At 50.8% G+C, this 17,848-nt stretch overlaps 1 protein-coding gene across 1 annotated transcript in view; it reads left to right on the top strand.

Moving 5' to 3' along the window:
* Positions 1–6,668: 6,668 nt before the first annotated feature.
* alox12 (arachidonate 12-lipoxygenase) overlaps positions 6,669–17,848 on the top strand; it is a 67,493-nt gene continuing 56,313 nt past the window's right edge. The window contains exon 1 of the mRNA XM_070863146.1: positions 6,669–6,979. Within this exon, the coding sequence (XP_070719247.1) occupies positions 6,830–6,979 (150 nt within the window). The 5' untranslated portion in view covers positions 6,669–6,829. The remainder of the gene's footprint in view (positions 6,980–17,848) is intronic.

The raw sequence follows: 17,848 nt of genomic DNA, 5'->3' as shown, positions 1-17,848 counted from the left end.
AACCTGTATATGTGTTGAATTATGGTCAGGGTCCCAAATGGATCGCTGGTACGGTCATGGCCAAGGAGGGCAACAGAGTATTTTTTATTAAGCTCAAGAATGAGCAAACTTGCAGGAAACACATGGATCAAACAAAGCTGAGGCAGACAGACGAGCCAGAGCAGTCGGACGAAGAAACCGCCGATGACCAACCAACCTATCAGCAACCTTCAGTGGACTCAAGGTTCATCAGTGAACCAGGAATTTCCATCAGGGACTTGTTCAATAAAAATGGACTTGCAATTCCTGATATGGCCTGTACCACCCCAACAAGTCAGTCATCCAGCCACCAGCCACAACAGACTCCGCACATTCACCCAAGGCCAGAATCGAACTGAGACGGTCAACACGGGAGCGTAAAGCACCGGACCGTCTCAACCTGTGAAAGACTGCGATAAGATCTCAGAGGAGGGTATTGTCATGTATGTACATACTGTTTGTAGCCACCAGATGGTGTCATTGTTGGAGGCCACTGAGCAGCGCGCACATGGTGCTGCTCTGGTATAAAAGGCCAGGCATTTTGTGAGTCAGGCACTTTGGGACTAACTAAAGCAGAAGCAAGGTTGTACCTTGCTCAGTTAAACAGTACTCAGTTTGAATCTTTATTGCATACATAATTGCACCCATATTTACAAAAGGATATATTTGCTTTGGAGGCAGTTCAGAGAAAGTTCACTAGGTTGATTCCGGGGATGAGAGGGGGTTGACTTATGAGGAAAGGTTGAGTAGGTTGGGCCTCTACTCATTGGAATTCAGAAGAATGAGAGGTGATCTTGTCGAAACGTTTCAGATTATGAGGGGGCTTGACAAGGTGGATGCAGAGAGGATGTTTCCACTGATGGGGGAGACTAGAACTAGGGGGCATAATCTTAGAATAAGGGGCCGCCCATTTAAAACTGAGATGAGGAGGAATTTCTTCTCTCACAGTGTTGTAAATCTCTGGAACTCGCTGCCTCGGAGAGCTGTGGAAGCTGGAACATTGAATAAAGTTAATACAGAGATAGACAGTTTCTTAACCAATAAAGGGATAAGGGGTTATGGGGAGCGGGCGGGGAAGTGGAGCTGAGTCCATGATCGGATCAGTCATGATCATATTAAATGGCGGAGCAAGTTCGAGGGGCCGTATGGCCTACTCCTGCTCCTATTTCTTATGTTCTTATGTACCGCCTCCAAGGCAAGTATATCCTTCCTCAGATAAGGAGACCAAGACTGTGCACAGTACTCCAGGTGTGGTCTCACCAAGGCCCTGTACAATTGTAGCAAGACTGCCTTACTCTTATCCGCCAACCCCCTTGCAATAAAGGCCAACGTGTCATTTGCTTTCCTTATTGCTTGCTGGACCTGCGTGCTAGCTTTCTGTGTTTCTTGCCCAAATCTCTCACCCAAAACTATCGAAGCCTTATAACATTTTTAAACACCTCGTCAGATCACCCCTCAATTTTCTAAACACAAGGGAATAGAAGGCAGGTTTGACTACACTTTGACAACAGTGACTACACTCCGACAAAGTACTTCATTGGCTGTAAAGCCGCTTTGAGACGTCCGGTGACCGTGAAAGGCGCTATATAAATGCAAGTCTTTCTTTGTGCAACCTGTGCCCATAATTTAACCCCTTCAGCCCCGGTATAATTCCGGTGCATCTGCTCTGCACGCACTCCGAGGCCAATATATCCTTCCTCAGGGCCGGGGCCCAGAAGTGTACGCAGTTACTCCAGCGGGCATCCGACCGTGTCTCTCTACAACTGAAGCATCACTTCTCCCCTCCCCAACCCACATTGCATAATTCAGCTCCGCTTGAGATCAAGGGCCCCCCATGTCAATCAAGAGGGTGTCACTCGAGAGCGCCAGTCAAGAGAGGGTGGTCCGACAAGCTGGCAGCCTCCAGTTATCGGGACCCCTCCCCTGTACTTCGGAAAGGACACTGGCTTTCACCTCGACTCTCTCAAAAGCTGTAGGTGATACCAATGTGTGTGTTGACTATTTCGCTATAACACAGAGGTTTGCAACTAACTTATAAGGTTCACGGATTGGTCAGAACAAAGACACAAATGACTGTAATTTAAGGCAAACTAGTTTATTATCAGCACCTTAAGGTTACACACATGTAATGCAAAAGCTGTATTTCTACTGTATTATATTATCCGGTCCCGGGAGTTGATCAGGTTACGCTCCGGTTGGTAGCTTCGAACTCTTAGCCCGAGGTCCCTCTGTCGGATGTTGGTCCCCACTAACCCTGTTTGTAGGGGTCCCAGGTCTCACCCAGTCTGTGGGGGGGTCCCAGGTCTAACCCAGTCTGTGGGGGGTCCCAGGTCTAACCCTGTCTGTGGGGGTCCCAGGTCTAACTCTGTCTGTGGGGGTCCCAGGTTCCCGCTAAACCTGTCTGTGGGGGTCCCAGGTCTAACCCTGTCTGTGGGAGTCCCAGGTTCCTGCTAACCCTGTCTGTGGGGGTCCCAGGTCTAACCCTGTCTGTGGGGGTCCCAGGTTCCCGCTAACCTTGTCTGTGGGGGTCCCAGGTCTACCCTGTCTGTGGGGGTCCCAGGTTCCTGCTAACCCTGTCTGTGGGGGTCCCAGGTCTAACCCTGTCTGTGGTGGTCCCAGGTCTAACCCGTTCTGTGGGGGGGGTCCCAGGTCTCCACTAACCCTGTCTGTGGGGGTCCCAGGTCTAACCCTGTCTGTCGGGGTCCCAGATCTAACCCTGTCTGTCGGGGTCCCAGATCTAACCCTGTCTGTGGGGGTCCCAGGTCTAACCCTGTTTGTGGGGGTCCCAGGTCTAACCCTGTCTGTGGGGGTCCCAGGTCTAACCCTGTCTGTGGGGGTCCTATCTTTCCCCTAGGGTCTTCGATAGCCCCCGGCCTTGCCTGAGATACTGGTGCCTGAGTTATTCTTGTCTTACAGCGGTTATTACATTCCTTGCTTAGGTCTGTTTGTCAACGGTGGCAGATTAATTGCTCAGAATCAGCACAGTTAGGGTGTGGTGTCCTTCCCTCACGTATCTTTTACAAGAACATGCTGTTTAGATAATCTCAGGCTTTAGCCCTTGAAACACACCACCTGATACTGGGTGATAACATTCAATTGCCGAGGTGGCAGTTCCTTAGCTTATTTCCATAGCGTGACTGATCCCAACCAAGCGCATGTTGTGTGAAATGATTAATAGTTATTCCTTATTATCCGTGGCTCAGTGGGCAGCACACTCGTCTCTGAGTCAGAAGGCTGTGGGATTCAGGTCCTACTCCAGGGACTTGAGCACAAAAATCTAGCTGATACTCCCAGTGCAGTGCTGAGGGAGCACCGCACTGTCGGAGGTGCCGTCTTTCAGATGAGACATTAAACCGAGGCCCCGTCTGATCTTTCAGGTGGACGTAAAAGATCCCGCGGCATTATTTCGAAGAAGAGCAGGGGAGTTCTCCCCGGTGTCCTGGGGCCAATATTTATCCCTCAATCAACATCGCTAAAACAGATTATCTGGGTCATTATCACAATGCTGTTTGTGGGAGCTTGCTGTGCGCAAATTGGCTGCCGCGTTTCCCACAGTGACTGCACTCCAAAAAGTACTACATTTGGCTGTAAAGCGCTCCAGGACATGCGGAGGTCGTGAAAGGCGCTATATAAATGCAAGTCTTGCTTTTATTTGGGCTCCCTTGCTGGGTCACATTTGCCCAAGTTTAATTCGCAGAGACGTGGGTCAGCATGTGACACAGGTAGGGCGGTTGGCAAAACTAGCTCACGGACACTTAGCGGGCCCTCGGGGAATAAAAGCTCACGCCAGCGTTACGACCTGGTTGAATCTTAGCTGCCCGCAAGACCATCGGCAGGCCGGGGCCATTGGAGGGAGCAGCGTGCGGCGACATACCACGGCAGGGAGCAGCGCGTGCTGCCGCAGGAGGGCGAGGGCTGACTGCAGCGCGGGCAGGCACAGCGGGAGTGGCGAGGTCGGGGGCCCAGGAGAGGCGCGAGTTCGGAGGTCCAGAAGAGGCGAGGGGTCCAGGGGGCAGCACGGGCCCAGCCCACACTGTGCGATATGTGCGCGCACTGGGTCCGTGCAGCAGAGCAGGTCTCCAGTCGTCCTGGTTAACCCTCGCCACTGGACCAAGACCTAGCTCTGTCAAGCCCCGTGTGGTGGCTGGTGTGCAACGGTCACCCCACGTTAAAAAAATCCACCCACAGGCATCTTCCACCCTTCGGGATGTAGTTCGGGATCTGGAATATTAGGTCCTTCATTGAAACACCTGTGAACTCGTCCCTTTTTGGCGAGGAAGCAAGTCATCCTCGCTTCGAGGGACCGCCTATGATGATGATGATCACTGTCGATTAAACGGAAGCGCCGTGGCAAACGGAATTCAATCCGGAGAAGTGTGAGATAACGGATTTGGGGAGGGCTAACAAGGCAAGGGAATCTCCTCTTCTGAGGCAGTCCCTCGGAGCTAAGGATGACTTGCTCCCACACTAACACCAGTTCTCAGGTGACTGATGGGACCAATGCGGGACCCACAGTCTCTGTCACAGGCGGTGTCTGGGGCAGACGGTGGTTGGAGGGACGGGATGGGTGGGGGTGGGGGGCTTGGGTTGACGTACGCTCCTTCCGCTGTTTGCGCTGGGCTTCCGCGTGCTCCCGGCGAAGAGGCTCGAGGTGTTCGCCGCCTTCCCGGATGCTCCTCCTCCACTTTGAGCGGTCTTGGGCCAGGGATTCCCAAGCGTCGGTGGGGGATGTTGCACTTTGCCAAGGAGGCTTTGAGGGCGTCCTTGAAGCACCTCCTCTGCCCCACCTGGGGTTCACTTGCCGTGTCAGAGCTCTGAGTAGAGCGCTTGTTTTGGGAGTGGAGTATCGGGCATGCGGGCGATGTGGCCCGCCCATCGGAGCTTATCCAGCCTGTCTGTGGGGGGGGGGGGGTCCCAGGTCTCCGCTAACCCTGTCTGTGGGGGTCCCAGGTCTAACCCTGACTGTGGGGGTCCCAGGTCTAACCCTGTCTGTGGGGGTCCCCTGGTCTCCGCTAACCCTGTCTGTGGGGGTCCCAGGTCTAACCCTGTCTGTGGGGGTCCCAGGTCTAACCCTGACTGTGGGGGTCCCAGGTCTAACCCTGTCTGTGGGGGTCCCTGGTCTCCGCTAACCCTGTCTGTGGGGGTCCCAGGTCTAACCCTGTCTGTGGGGGTCCCAGGTCTAACCCTGACTGTGGGGGTCCCAGGTCTAACCCTGTCTGTGGGGGTCCCTGGTCTCCGCTAACCCTGTCTGTGGGGGTCCCAGGTCTAACCCTGTCTGTGGGGGTCCCAGGTCTAACCCTGTCTGTGGGGGTCCCAGGTCTAACCCAGTCTGTGGGGGTCCCAGGTCTCCGCTAACCCAGCCTTCTGACTCAGAGGCGAGTGTGCTGCCCACTGAGCCACGGATAATAAGGAATAACTATTAATCATTTCATACAACATGCGCTTGGCTGGGATCAGTCACGCTATGGAAATAAACTAAGGAACTGCCACCTCGGCAATTGAATGTTATCACCCAGTATCAGGTGGTGTGTTTCAAGGTTAAAGTCTGAGATTGTCTAAACAGCCTGTTCTTGTAACATGTTCAGCATGGTCAATGCTTCGATGCTGGGGATGTTGGCCTGAGCGCGGACACTGACGTTGGTGTGCCTATCCTTCCAATGGCAGTGTTGGTGGTACTTCTCCAGTGCTTTGAGGTGCCCGCTGTACATAGCCCATGTCTCTGAAGCATATAGAACACACATTTGATGGTAGGACACTGAGACGTGTAGAGGAACAAAGGGACTTTGGAGTGCATGTCCACAGATCCCTGAAGTTAGCAGGCCAGGTAGACCAGATGGTTATGAAGACACAAGGAATACTTGCCTTTATTGGCCGAGGCATAGAATAAAAGAGCAGGGAGGGTTATGCTTGAACTGTATAAAACACTGGTTAGGCCACAGCTAGAGTACTGCGTGCAGTTCTGGTCACCGCATTACAGGAAGGATGTGATTGCACAAGAGAGGGGGCAGAGGAGATTTACGAGAATGTTGCCTGGACTGGAGAATTTTAGCGATGAGGAAAGATTGGAGATGGTGGGGTCTGTTTTCTTTGGAACAGAGGAGGCTAAGGGGAGACCTAATTGAGGTGTATAAAATGATGAGGGGCCTGGATAGAGTGGATAGGCCGGACCTGTTTCCCTTAGCAGAGAGTTCAACAACCAGGGGGCATAGATTTGAAGTAATTAGGGGGAGGTTTAGAGGGAATTTGAGGGAAAATGTTTGCACCCAGAGGGCGGTGGGGGTCTGGAACTCACGGCCTGAAAGGGTGGTAGAGGCAGAAACCCTCACCACATTTAAAAAGTACTTGGATGTGCGCCTGAAGTGCCGTAACCTGCAGGGCTACGGACCGAGAGCTGGAAAGTGGGATTGGGCTGGGTGGCTCTTTGTCGGCCGGCGTGGACACGATGGGCCGAATGGCCTCCTTCCGTGCGGTAAATTTCTTCGATTCTGTGCAACTTCCCAGTGAATTTTCCACCACTTTGAGTGGCAGATGGCCTTTTAAACGGGGAAGGCTAATCCTCCAATCCAGGAATTGTGGTGGGTGTCTCATGTTGCAGTACAAAGCAGTGCCTGTCCCAACAGGTACGCAGCTCGCATCAAACCTGGAATCTGTCCAATGGTTGATAGCCCTGCCAATTGAAGCTTTGCCCAGTAATATTATCCAATGCTGGCTGTGTGTGAATTAGCCTCACCCTCTCCCGTGCTGATTCATTCTGGAGCTGCCCGTACTGGGACCAGGAGCTCTTTGCTGCCCTTCTCCACACTGTGTGGAAATGCTCACCTACAGGGTCACAGTGGCCACAGGCACGTCGTACTACTCGGGAACCAACAACTACATCTATGTCACGCTGGTCGGAGAGGGCGGAGCGAGCCAGAGAACAAACCTGGATAAATGGCTACAGAACGACCTGGAGAGGGGAAGTGTAAGTGTGCATCAGATGTGAGTGTGTCTGTGAGTGTGCGTCAGTGAATGTATCCATGAGTGTGTGTGTGTGTGTCTCTGTGTGAGAGAGTGTGTGTGTGCGCGCGTGTGTGTGTGCGCGAGCGAGTGAGTATGTGCGCGCGTGTGTATGTGTGAGCGAGTGAGTGTGTGCGCGCGTGTGTGTGTGTGAGCGAGTGAGTGTGCGCGCGCGTGTATGTGTGCGAGCGAGTGAGTGTGCGCGCGTGTGTGAGTGAGTGAGTGTGTACGGGAGTGTGCGTGTGGGTGAGTGTGTGTTTGAGGATGTGTGAGTGAGTGTGCGCGGGTGTGTGTGTGTGGGTGATTGTGTGTTTGAGCATATGTGAGTGAGTGTGTGCAAGAGTGTGCGTGTGGGTGAGTGTGTGTTTGAGCATGTGTGAGTGAGTGTGTGCAAGAGTGTGCGTGTGGGTGAGTGTGTGTTTGAGCATGTGTGAGTGAGTGTGTGCGGGTGATTGTGTGTTTGAGCATGTGTGAGTGAGTGTGTGAGTGTTGGTGAGTGTGTGTTTGAGCATGTGTGAGTGAGTGTGTGCGGGTGTGTGCGTGTGGGTGAGTGTGTGTTTGAGCATGTGTGAGTGAGTGTGTGCGGGTGTGTGTGTGTGGGTGAGTGTGTGTTTGAGCATGTGTGAGTGAGTGTGTGCGGGTGTGTGTGTGTGGGTGATTGTGTGTTTGAGCGTGTGTGAGTGAGTGTGTGAGTGTGTGTGTGGGTGAGTGTGTGTTTGAGCATGTGTGAGTGAGTGTTCGAGTGTGTGTGTGGGTGAGTGTGTATTTGAGCATGTGTGAGTGAGTGTTCAAATGTGTGTGTGGGTGAGTGTGTGTTTGAGCATGTGTGAGTGAGTGTTCGAGTGTGTGTGTGGGTGAGTGTGTGTTTGAGCGTGTGTGAGTGAGCATGTGTGTATGTGAATGTGCGTGAGTGTGTGTGTGCATGAATGTTTGCGTGAACTTAGTGTGTACGAATGTGTTTACGACAGCATGTGGGTGTGTGTTTGAGCGTGTGTAAATGTGTGTGTGTGCGCGTGAGAGTGTTTGAACTTGTGTGTGAGTAAGTGTGTGAAGTGTGTGGGTGAGTGTATGTTTGAGCATGTGTGCGTGAGAGTGTTTGAGTGTGTGTGAGTGGGTGTGTGCGAGAGTGCGTGTGTAAGCGAGTGTGTGCATGTGCATGAGAGTGTTTGAGTGTGTGTGAGTGAGTGTGTATGCGAGTGGAGCGAGGAGGAGGAGCGGCGAGAAATTGTGGCGGAGATGCGCCAAATGAGGGTACGGGGCCCAGAAGAGGCGAGGGCCCAGGGGCAGCACGGGCCCAGCCCACACTGTGCGATATGTACGCGCACTAGGTCCGTGCAGCAGAGCTGGTCTCCAGTCGTCCTGGTTAACCCTTGCCACTGGACCAAGACCCGGCTCTGTCAAGCCCCGTGTGGTGGCTGGTGTGCAACGGCCAACCCACGTTAAAAAAATCCACCCACAGGCATCTTCCACCCTTCAGGATGTAGTTTGGGATCCGGAATATTTGGTTCTTCATTGAAACACCTGTGAACTTTTTGCCGTGGAAGCAAGTCATCCTCGATTCGGGGGACTGCCTACGATGATGAGGATGATGTGCGTGAGAGTGTTTGAGCGTATGTGAGTGAGTGCATGTGTGTGCGTGTGTAAGTGGGTGTGTGTGTGTGTGTGAGTGTGTCTGTGTGTGTGAGTGTGTGTGTTTGTGTGTTTGTGTAAGTGTGTGTGTGCATAAGTGAGTGTGTGAGTGTGTAAGTGAGTGTGTGTGTAAGTGAATGTGTCTGTGTGTGAATGTGTGTATGTGTGAGTATGTCTGTGTGTGCGTGTGTGTGTGCGTGTATGTGTGTGTAAGTGAGCGTGTGTGTGTGTGTATGTGTAAGTATGTGTGTGTACACGTGAGTGTGAGTGTGTGTGTGTGTACAAGTGAGTGTGAGTGTGTGTGTGTAAGTGTGTGTGTGGTGGCTATACTGTGTGTGAGTGTGTGTAATGATAGCATCTTTAGTACTGAACTTTCAGTCTTGTTCATCTTTCCGCAGCTCAGTGTGGGAGAGGAAAGGGTTACTATGTGGAGCAAACTTGGTGCAATCATACTAATTTAACTAATTTACATGTTTAACTAATTTACTGGAATTCTTTGAGGATATAACGAGCATGGTGGATAGAGGTGTACCGATAGAAACATAGAAAATAGGTGCGGGAGTAGGCCATTCGGCCCTTCTAGCCTGCACCGCCATTCAATGAGTTCATGGCTGAACATGCAACTTCAGTACCCCATTCCTGCTTTCTCGCGATACCCCTTGATTCCCCTAGTAGTAAGGACTACATCTAACTCCTTTTTGAATATATTTAGTGAATTGGCCTCAACAACTTTCTGTGGTAGAGAATTCCACAGGTTCACCACTCTCTGGGTGAAGAAGTTTCTCCTCATCTCGGTCCTAAATGGCTTACCCCTTATCCTTAGACTGTGTCCCCTGGTTCTGGACTTCCCCAACATTGGGAACATTCTTCCTGCATCTAACTTGTCTAAACCCGTCAGAATTTTAAACGTTTCTATGAGGTCCCCTCTCATTCTTCTGAACTCCAGTGAATACAAGCCCAGTTGATCCAGTCTTTCTTGATAGGTCAGTCCCGCCATCCCGGGAATCAGTCTGGTGAACCTTCGCTGCACTCCCTCAATAGCAAGAATGTCCTTCCTCAGGTTAGGAGACCAAAACTGTACACAATACTCCAGGTGTGGCCTCACCAAGGCCCTGTACAATTGTAGCAACACCTCCCTGCCCTTGTACTCAAATCCCCTCGCTATGAAGGCCAACATGCCATTTGCTTTCTTAAGCGCCTGCTGTACCTGCATGCCAACCTTCAATGACTGATGTACCATGACGCCCAGGTCTCTTTGCACCTTCCCTTTTCCTAATCTGTCACCATTCAGATAATAGTTTGTCTCTCTGTTTTTACCACCAAAGTGGATAACCTCACATTTATCCACATTATACTTCATCTGCCATGCATTTGCCCACTCACCTAACCTATCCAAGTCACTCTGCAGCCTCATAGCATCCTCCTCGCAGCTCACACTGCCACCCAACTTAGTGTCATCCGCAAATTTGGAGATACTACATTTAATCCCCTCGTCTAAATCATTAATGTACAGTGTAAACAGCTGGGGCCCCAGCACAGAACCTTGCGGTACCCCACTAGTCACTGCCTGCCATTCTGAAAAGTACCCATTTACTCCTACTCTTTGCTTCCTGTCTGACAACCAGTTCTCAATCCATGTCAGCACACGACCCCCAATCCCATGTGCTTTAACTTTGCACATTAATCTCTTGTGTGGGACCTTGTCGAAAGCCTTCTGAAAGTCCAAATATACCACATCAACTGGTTCTCCCTTGTCCACTCTACTGGAAACATCCTCAAAAAATTCCAGAAGATTTGTCAAGCATGATTTCCCTTTCACAAATCCATGCTGACTTGGACCTATCATATTACCTCTTTCCAAATGCACTGCTATGACATCCTTAATAATTGATTCCATCATTTTACCCACTACCGATGTCAGGCTGAACGGTCTATAATTCCCTGTTTTCTCTCTCCCTCCTTTTTTAAAAAGTGGGGTTACATTGGCTACCCTCCACTACATAGGAACTGATCCAGAGTCAATGGAATGTTGTAAAATGACTGTCAATGCATCCACTATTTCCAAGGCCACCTCCTTAAGTACTCTGGGATGCAGTCCATCAGGCCCTGGGGATTTATCGGCCTTCAATCCCATCAATTTCCCCAACACAATTTCCCGACTAATAAGGATTTCCCTCAGTTCCTCCTCCTTACTAGACCCTCCAACCCCTTTTATATCCGGAAGGTTGTTTGTGTCCTCCTCAGTGAATACCAAACCAAAGTACTTGTTCAATTGGTCCGCCATTTCTTTGTTCCCCGTTATGACTTCCCCTGATTCTGACTGCAGGGGACCTACGTTTGTCTTTACTAACCTTTTTCTCTTTACATATCTATAGAAACTTTTGCAATCCGTCTTAATGTTCCCTGCAAGCTTCTTCTCGTACTCCATTTTCCCTGCCCTAATCAAACCCTTTGTCCTCCTCTGGATAGAGGTGCACTGATGGATGTGGTGTATTTAGATTTCCAAAAGGCATTCGATAAGGTGCCACACAAAAGGTTACTGCAGAAGATAGAGGTACGCGGAGTCAGAGGAAATGTATTAGCATGGATAGAGAATTGGCTGGCGAACAGAAAGCAGAGAGTCGGGATAAATGGGTCCTTTTCGGGTTGGAAATCGGTGGTTAGTGGTGTGCCACAGGGATCGGTGCTGGGACCACAACTGTTTACAATATACATAGATGACCTGGAAGAGGGGACAGAGTGTAGTGCAACAAAATTTGCAGATGACATAGAAACATAGAAACATAGAAAATAGGTGCAGGAGCAGGCCATTCAGCCCTTCTAGCCTGTACCGCCATTCAATGAGTTCATGGCTGAACATGAAACTTCAGTACCCCCTTCCTGCTTTCTCGCCATAACCCTTGATCCCCCGAGTAGTAAGGACTTCATCTAACTCCCTTTTGAATATATTTAGTGAATTGGCCTCAACTACTTTCTGTGGTAGAGAATTCCACAGGTTCACCACTCTCTGGGTGAAGAAGTTTCTCCTCATCTCGGTCCTAAATGGCTTACCCCTTATCCTCAGACTGTGACCCCTGGTTCTGGACTTCCCCAACATTGGGAACATTCTTTCTGCATCTAACCTGTCTAAACCCGTCAGAATTTTAAACGTTTCTATGAGGTCCCCTCTCATTCTTCTGAACTCCAGTGAATACAAGCCCAGTTGATCCAATCTTTCTTGATAGGTCAGTCCCGCCATCCCGGGAATCAGTCTGGTGAACCTTCGCTGCACTCCCTCAATAGCAAGAATGTCCTTCCTCAAGTTAGGAGACCAAAACTGTACACAATACTCCAGGTGTGGCCTCACCAAGGCCCTGTACAACTGTAGCAACACCTCCCTGCCCCTGTATTCAAATCCCCTCGCTATGAAGGCCAACATGCCATTTGCTTTCTTAACCGCCTGCTGTACCTGCATGCTCACCTTCAATGACTGATGTACCATGACACCCAGGTCTCGTTGCACCTTCCCTTTTCCTAATCTGTCACCATTCAGATAATAGTCTGTCTCTCTGTTTTTACCACCAAAGTGGATAACCTCACATTTATCCACATTATACTTCATCTGCCATGCATTTGCCCACTCACCTAACCTATCCAAGTCACTAAGATTAGTGGGAAAGCGGGTTGTGTAGAGGACTCAGAGAGGCTGCAAGGAGATTTGGATAGGTTAAGCGAATGGGTTAAGGTTTGGCAGATGGAATACAATGTCGGAAAGTGTGAGGTCATCCACCTTGGGGAAAAAAACAGTAAAAGGGAATATTATTTGAATGGGGAGAAATTACAACATGCTGCGGTGCAGAGGGACCTGGGGGTCCTTGTGCATGAATCCCAAAAAGTTAGTTTGCAGGTGCAGCAGGTAATCAGGAAGGCGAATGGAATGTTGGCCTTCATTGCGAGAGGGATGGAGTACAAAAGCAGGGAGGTCCTGCTGCAACTGTATAAGGTATTGGTAAAGCTGCACCTGGAGTACTGCGTGCAGTTTTGGTCACCTTACTTAAGGAAGGATATACTAGCTTTGGAGGGGTACAGAGACGATTCACTAGGCTGATACCAGAAATGAGGGGGTTAGCTTATGATGATAGATTGAGTAGACTAGGTCTTTACTCGTTGGAGTTCAGAAGGATGAGGGGTGATCTTATAGAAACATTTAAAATCATGAAAGGGATAGACAAGATAGAGGCAGAGAGGTTGTTTCCACTGGTCGGGGAGACTAGAACTAGGGGGCACAGCCTCAAAATACGGAGGAGCCAATTTAAAACCGAGTTGAGAAGGAATTTCTTCTCCCAGAGGGTTGTGAATCTGTGGAATTCTCTGCCCAAGGAAGCAGTTGAGGCTAGCTCTTTGAATGTGTTCAAGTCACAGATAGATAGATTTTTGACCAATAAGGGAATTAGGGTTACGGGGAGAGGGCGGGCAAGTGGAGCTGAGTCCACGGCCAGATCAGCCATGATCTTATTGAATGGCGGAGCAGGCTCGAGGGGCTAGATGGCCTGCTCCTGTTCCTAATTCTTATGTTCTTATACCCTGGGGAGGTGGGAGGGGTGATGAATTATCTTTCCTATCAATGTATAACATGCAGCAGAAGGTATGTCTGTGAAAGTTACCCGTTTGCTAACGGGCTGTTAGTTATGCAGCAATCTCTGTCTTTTAGTTTGATTCCTCCCTGCCGAGTGTTGCTTCCTGGTAACCACAGGGCCGTTGTAAGCCGTATTGTAGTCCTGTTTTGTTACTGTACGGGTGCCAATTTGGCACTGCACTCGGGCATTGCCCGTACCCCGGAGGTGGCTGGGAGCCCGGTTTTTGCCTCATCCGTCGAGAGAGTAGGGGGCAACTCGTGCCAGTCACACCCACCCTGGGCTGGCCGCTTGTCGCAACAGCCGGTGATTGAGTATAATGTGGGAAACTGTGAGGTTAACCACGTTGGTCTGATAAATTTAAAAAATGCAAATAATTATTTCAATGAGGAGAGCCTACAAAGTGCCTGCGGTACAGAGGGACCTGGGAGTCCTTGTGCATGAAACACAAAATTGTTGGTATGCAGGTACAGCAAGTGATCAGGAAGGCAAATGAAATGTTGGCCTTTATTGCAAGGGGGATGGAGTATAAAAGCAGAGAAGTCCTGCTGCAACTGTACAGGGTATTGGTGAGGCCACACCTGGAATACAGTTTTGGTCTCCTTATCTACGAAAGAATATACTTGCTTAGGAGGCAGTTCAGAGAAGGTTCACTCAGTTGATTCCTGAGATGAGGGGGTTGTCATATGAGCAGGTTGAGCAGATTGGGCCGAAACTCATTGGAGTTTAGAAGAATGAGAGGTGGTCTTATTGAAACGTGCAAGATTCTGAGGTGGCTTGACAAGATAGATGCAGAGAGGATGTTTCCCCTCATGGGGGAATCTAGAACTAGGGAGCATAGTTTCAGAATAAGGTGTCGCCCATTTAAAACTGAGATGAGGAGGAATTTCTTCTCTGAGGGTTGTGAATCTTTGGAATTCTCTGCCCCAGAGAGCTGTGGAGGCTGGGTCATTGAATATATTTAAGGCGGAGATAGACAGATTTTTGAGCAATAAAGGAGTGAAGGGTTATGGGGAGCGGGCAGGAAAGTGGAGCTGAGTCCATGATCAGATCAGCCACGATCTTATTGAATGGCGGAGCAGGCTCGAGGGGCCGAATGGCCGACTCCTGCTCCTGTTTCTTCTGTTCTTATTATTATGTTCAGAATAACTCCACAAGACTGTTCCCAATCATTGCCCTCAACAAATCTCTCAAGAATACCAACGGCAGCCATTACCGCGTGAAAGTTCGTGATTTGTAACTCGTCGCCAATTATTATGTTCAGAATAACTCCACAAGACTGTTGTGAGCTCAAACCATTGTGACCTTGGTCTCTTTAATGTAACTCCAAAGTGAGGAGGCAGCCTGGTGGATTGCCTTTTATTCCCGCTTGCCCAGGGTGCACAGGTGACCCTTAGGTCTCCCACAGGTGCGCCCCCTGGTGGCAATCTTACACGTTGGTGAGGTTTGCATATGTAACACTTATGTTGAATGCCCCCTCTCCCTTTGATTGTCATGGCCGCCTTTATCATCAAGATGCAGGAAGAATGTTCCCAATGTTGGGGAAGTCCAGAACCAGGGGTCACAGTCTAAGGATAAGGGGTATGCCATTTAGGACCGAGATGAGGAGAAACTTATTCACCCAGAGAATGGTGAACCTGTGGAATTCTCTACCACAGAAAGTTGTTGAGGCCAATTCACTAAATATATTCATAAAGGAGTTAGATGTAGTCCTTACTACTCGGGGGATCAAGGGGTATGGCGAGAAAGCAGGAATGGGGTACTGAGGTTGCATGTTCAGCCATGAACTCATTGAATGGCGGTGCAGGCTCGAAGGGCCGAATGGCCTACTCCTGCACCTATTTTCTATGTTTCTCGGAATGGGGAGGAAGTGAATCTTCAGCTGTACACAGCCACGGTCTTGTCTCCATCAGGAGTAACTGCCTTCAGCTCTGGAGACTGCAACTCAGGAAGGGTGTATTGACGCTTGACGGAGAAAACGAATGGCAGGGCTGCGGGGGAAAGAGCGGGGGGAGTGGGGCTAACCGGATCACTCTTCGAGCCTGCGCAGATTCGACGAGCCGAGTGGCCTCCTTCTGTGCTATAGTATTCTGTATTGGCCTTGGTATATGCGGTACAGATTTACAGTATGATACACGGTCCGAAAGGGCTTAAATGATGAGGATAGGTTGCGTACATTTGGCTTGTATTCCCTTGAGTTTGGCCGACTGAGGCGTGATCAGACCGCGGTTTTGAAAATGTTAAAAGGATGCAATCGGGCTAGATATGGAGCAACAGTTGCCTCTGGTGCGGGAATCCGGAACAGAGGGGTGTCATCTAAACATTAGAGCCAGGCTGTTTCAGAGTGACATCAGGAAGCCCTTGTTCACACAAAGGGCTGTGGACAACTGGAACCCTCTCCCCTAAAAGGCTGTGTGTCAAGGGATACAGAGGACAATCGGCGTGGTCCCAGCCTGCAAGACCATCGACGAGAGTTCGTAGAGAGATGTGATCGGGGGCCCGGGAGAGGCGAGAGTTCGGGGGTCCAGAAGAGGCGAGGGCCCAGGGGCAGCACGGGCCCAGCCCACACTGTGCGATATGTGGGTCCGTGCAGCAGAGCTGGTCTCCAGTCGTCCTGGTTAACCCTTGCCACTGGACCAAGACCTCGCTCTGTCAAGCCCCGTGTGGTGGCTGGTGTGCAACGGTCACCCCACGTTAAAAAAATCCACCCACAGGCATCTTCCACCCTTCAGGATGTGGTTCGGGATCCGGAATATTAGGTCCTTCATTGGCACACCTGTGAACTCATCCCTTTTCGGCGTGGAAGCAAGTCATCCTCACTTCGAGGGACCGCCTACAATGATGGTGACAGAGGAAAATGGAGTTAAGATACAGTCCTGCCATGATTTAATTGATTGGCGGGAACAGGCTAGAGGGGATGAAGGCCTTTGACTGTGAAATGTTGGAGTGGATCTTTGGTAGAGTGCTTCCTTAAACATTCACTCCCTCCACCACCGGCGCCCCCTGGCTGCAGTGTGCACCATCGACAAGATGCACTGCAGCAACTCGCCAAGGCTTCTTCGGCAGCACCTCCCAAACCCGTGACCTCTACCCCCTAGAAGGACAAGGGTAGCAGGCGCATGGGAACACCACCATCTCCACGTTCCCCCTCCCAGTCACACACCATCCCGACTTGGAAATATATCGGCCGTTCCTTCATCGTCGCTGGGTCACAATCCTGGAACTCCCTCCCTAACAGCACTGTGGGAGCACCGTCACCACACGGACTGCAGCGGTTCAAGAAGGCGGCTCACCACCACCTTCTCAAGGGGCAATTAGGGACGGGCAATAAATGCCGGCCTTGCCAGCGACGCCCACATCCCAAGAATAAACAGGACTTCCATGTGACGTAAGCTCGGCAGGGTTTCAAAGAGTGAATTACAAAGGCCGGTATCTTTATTGCCGGTTGCAGTTTGATCAAACTTGTTTGCGTATCTGGGTGTGCCCTTTCAAATGCTGCATCAACCCAACATCCAAGTGGAGCTAGGGACTTAATGAAAGGGAATGGAGACAAGTTCATTTCTGCACTGATGAGAGACTCCTCAGAGTGGGTACGAGTCCAAAATCGATTCTTCAAAAAAAGTACTCTGAGGTACAAAGACTGCCCCCCACTCTCTTTCACCGCCCGCCCCCTCCCCCGCACTTTCAAGTTGGTCCGAGATCTCTGAGCTCCTCCAATTCCGGCCCCTAGTGCTGCCCCGATTTCGATCACCATGGGTGGCCGTGCCTTCAGCTGCCTGGGCCCCGAGCTCTGGCACTCCCTCTCTAAACCTCTCTGCCTCTCTCTCCTCCTTCAAGACAGGGCAGGTGTGACTGCACTGGAGAGGGGCCAGAGGCGATTTACCAGGAAGTTGCCAGGACTGGAGAATTTTAGCGATGAGGAAAGATCGGATAGGCTGGGCTCTGTTTTCTTTGGAACAGAGGAGGCTGAGGGGAGATCTGATTGAGGTGTGTAAAATGATGAGGGGCCGGGATAGAGTGGGTAGGCAGGACCTGTTTCCCTTGGCAGAGGGGTCAACAACCAGGGGGCAGAGATTTAAAGTAATTGAGGGGAGGTTTAGAGGGGATGTGAGGGGAAATTTGATGGGGGTCTGGGGCAGAACTCACTGCCTGAAAGGGTGGTAGAGGCAGAAACCCTCACCACATTTAAAAAGTACCTGGATGTGCGCCTGAAGTGCCGTAACCTGCAGGGCTACGGACCGAGAGCTGGAAAGTGGGATTAGGCCGGGTGGCTCTTGGTCGGCCGGCGCGGACACGTTGGGCCGAAATGGCCTCATTCTGCGCTGTAAATTTCTATGATTCTATGAAGACGCTCCTTAAAACCTACCTTTTTGACCAAGCTTTTGCCCATCTGTTCCCCCAGTATTTCCTTTTGTGGTTCGGTGTCATCCTGATCTTTGGGCACCCTGTGCGGAGGGGAGCGGGGCAGGTCGGAAGGCCTCTTCGTGGGCCTGCTCCTGGGCCTGGCCAAGGGGGCCATCAGCCGGTCCAGGCAGCGGGCGGTCGAGGGGGTCGTTCAGCCCGACTGCCTGCCTCTCTTCCGCGGTTACATC

This window comes from Pristiophorus japonicus, chromosome 20, assembly GCF_044704955.1.
Source record: "Pristiophorus japonicus isolate sPriJap1 chromosome 20, sPriJap1.hap1, whole genome shotgun sequence".
In the NCBI taxonomy this organism is placed as follows: domain Eukaryota; kingdom Metazoa; phylum Chordata; class Chondrichthyes; family Pristiophoridae; genus Pristiophorus; species Pristiophorus japonicus.
This window is presented reverse-complemented; position numbering and strand designations above follow the sequence as displayed.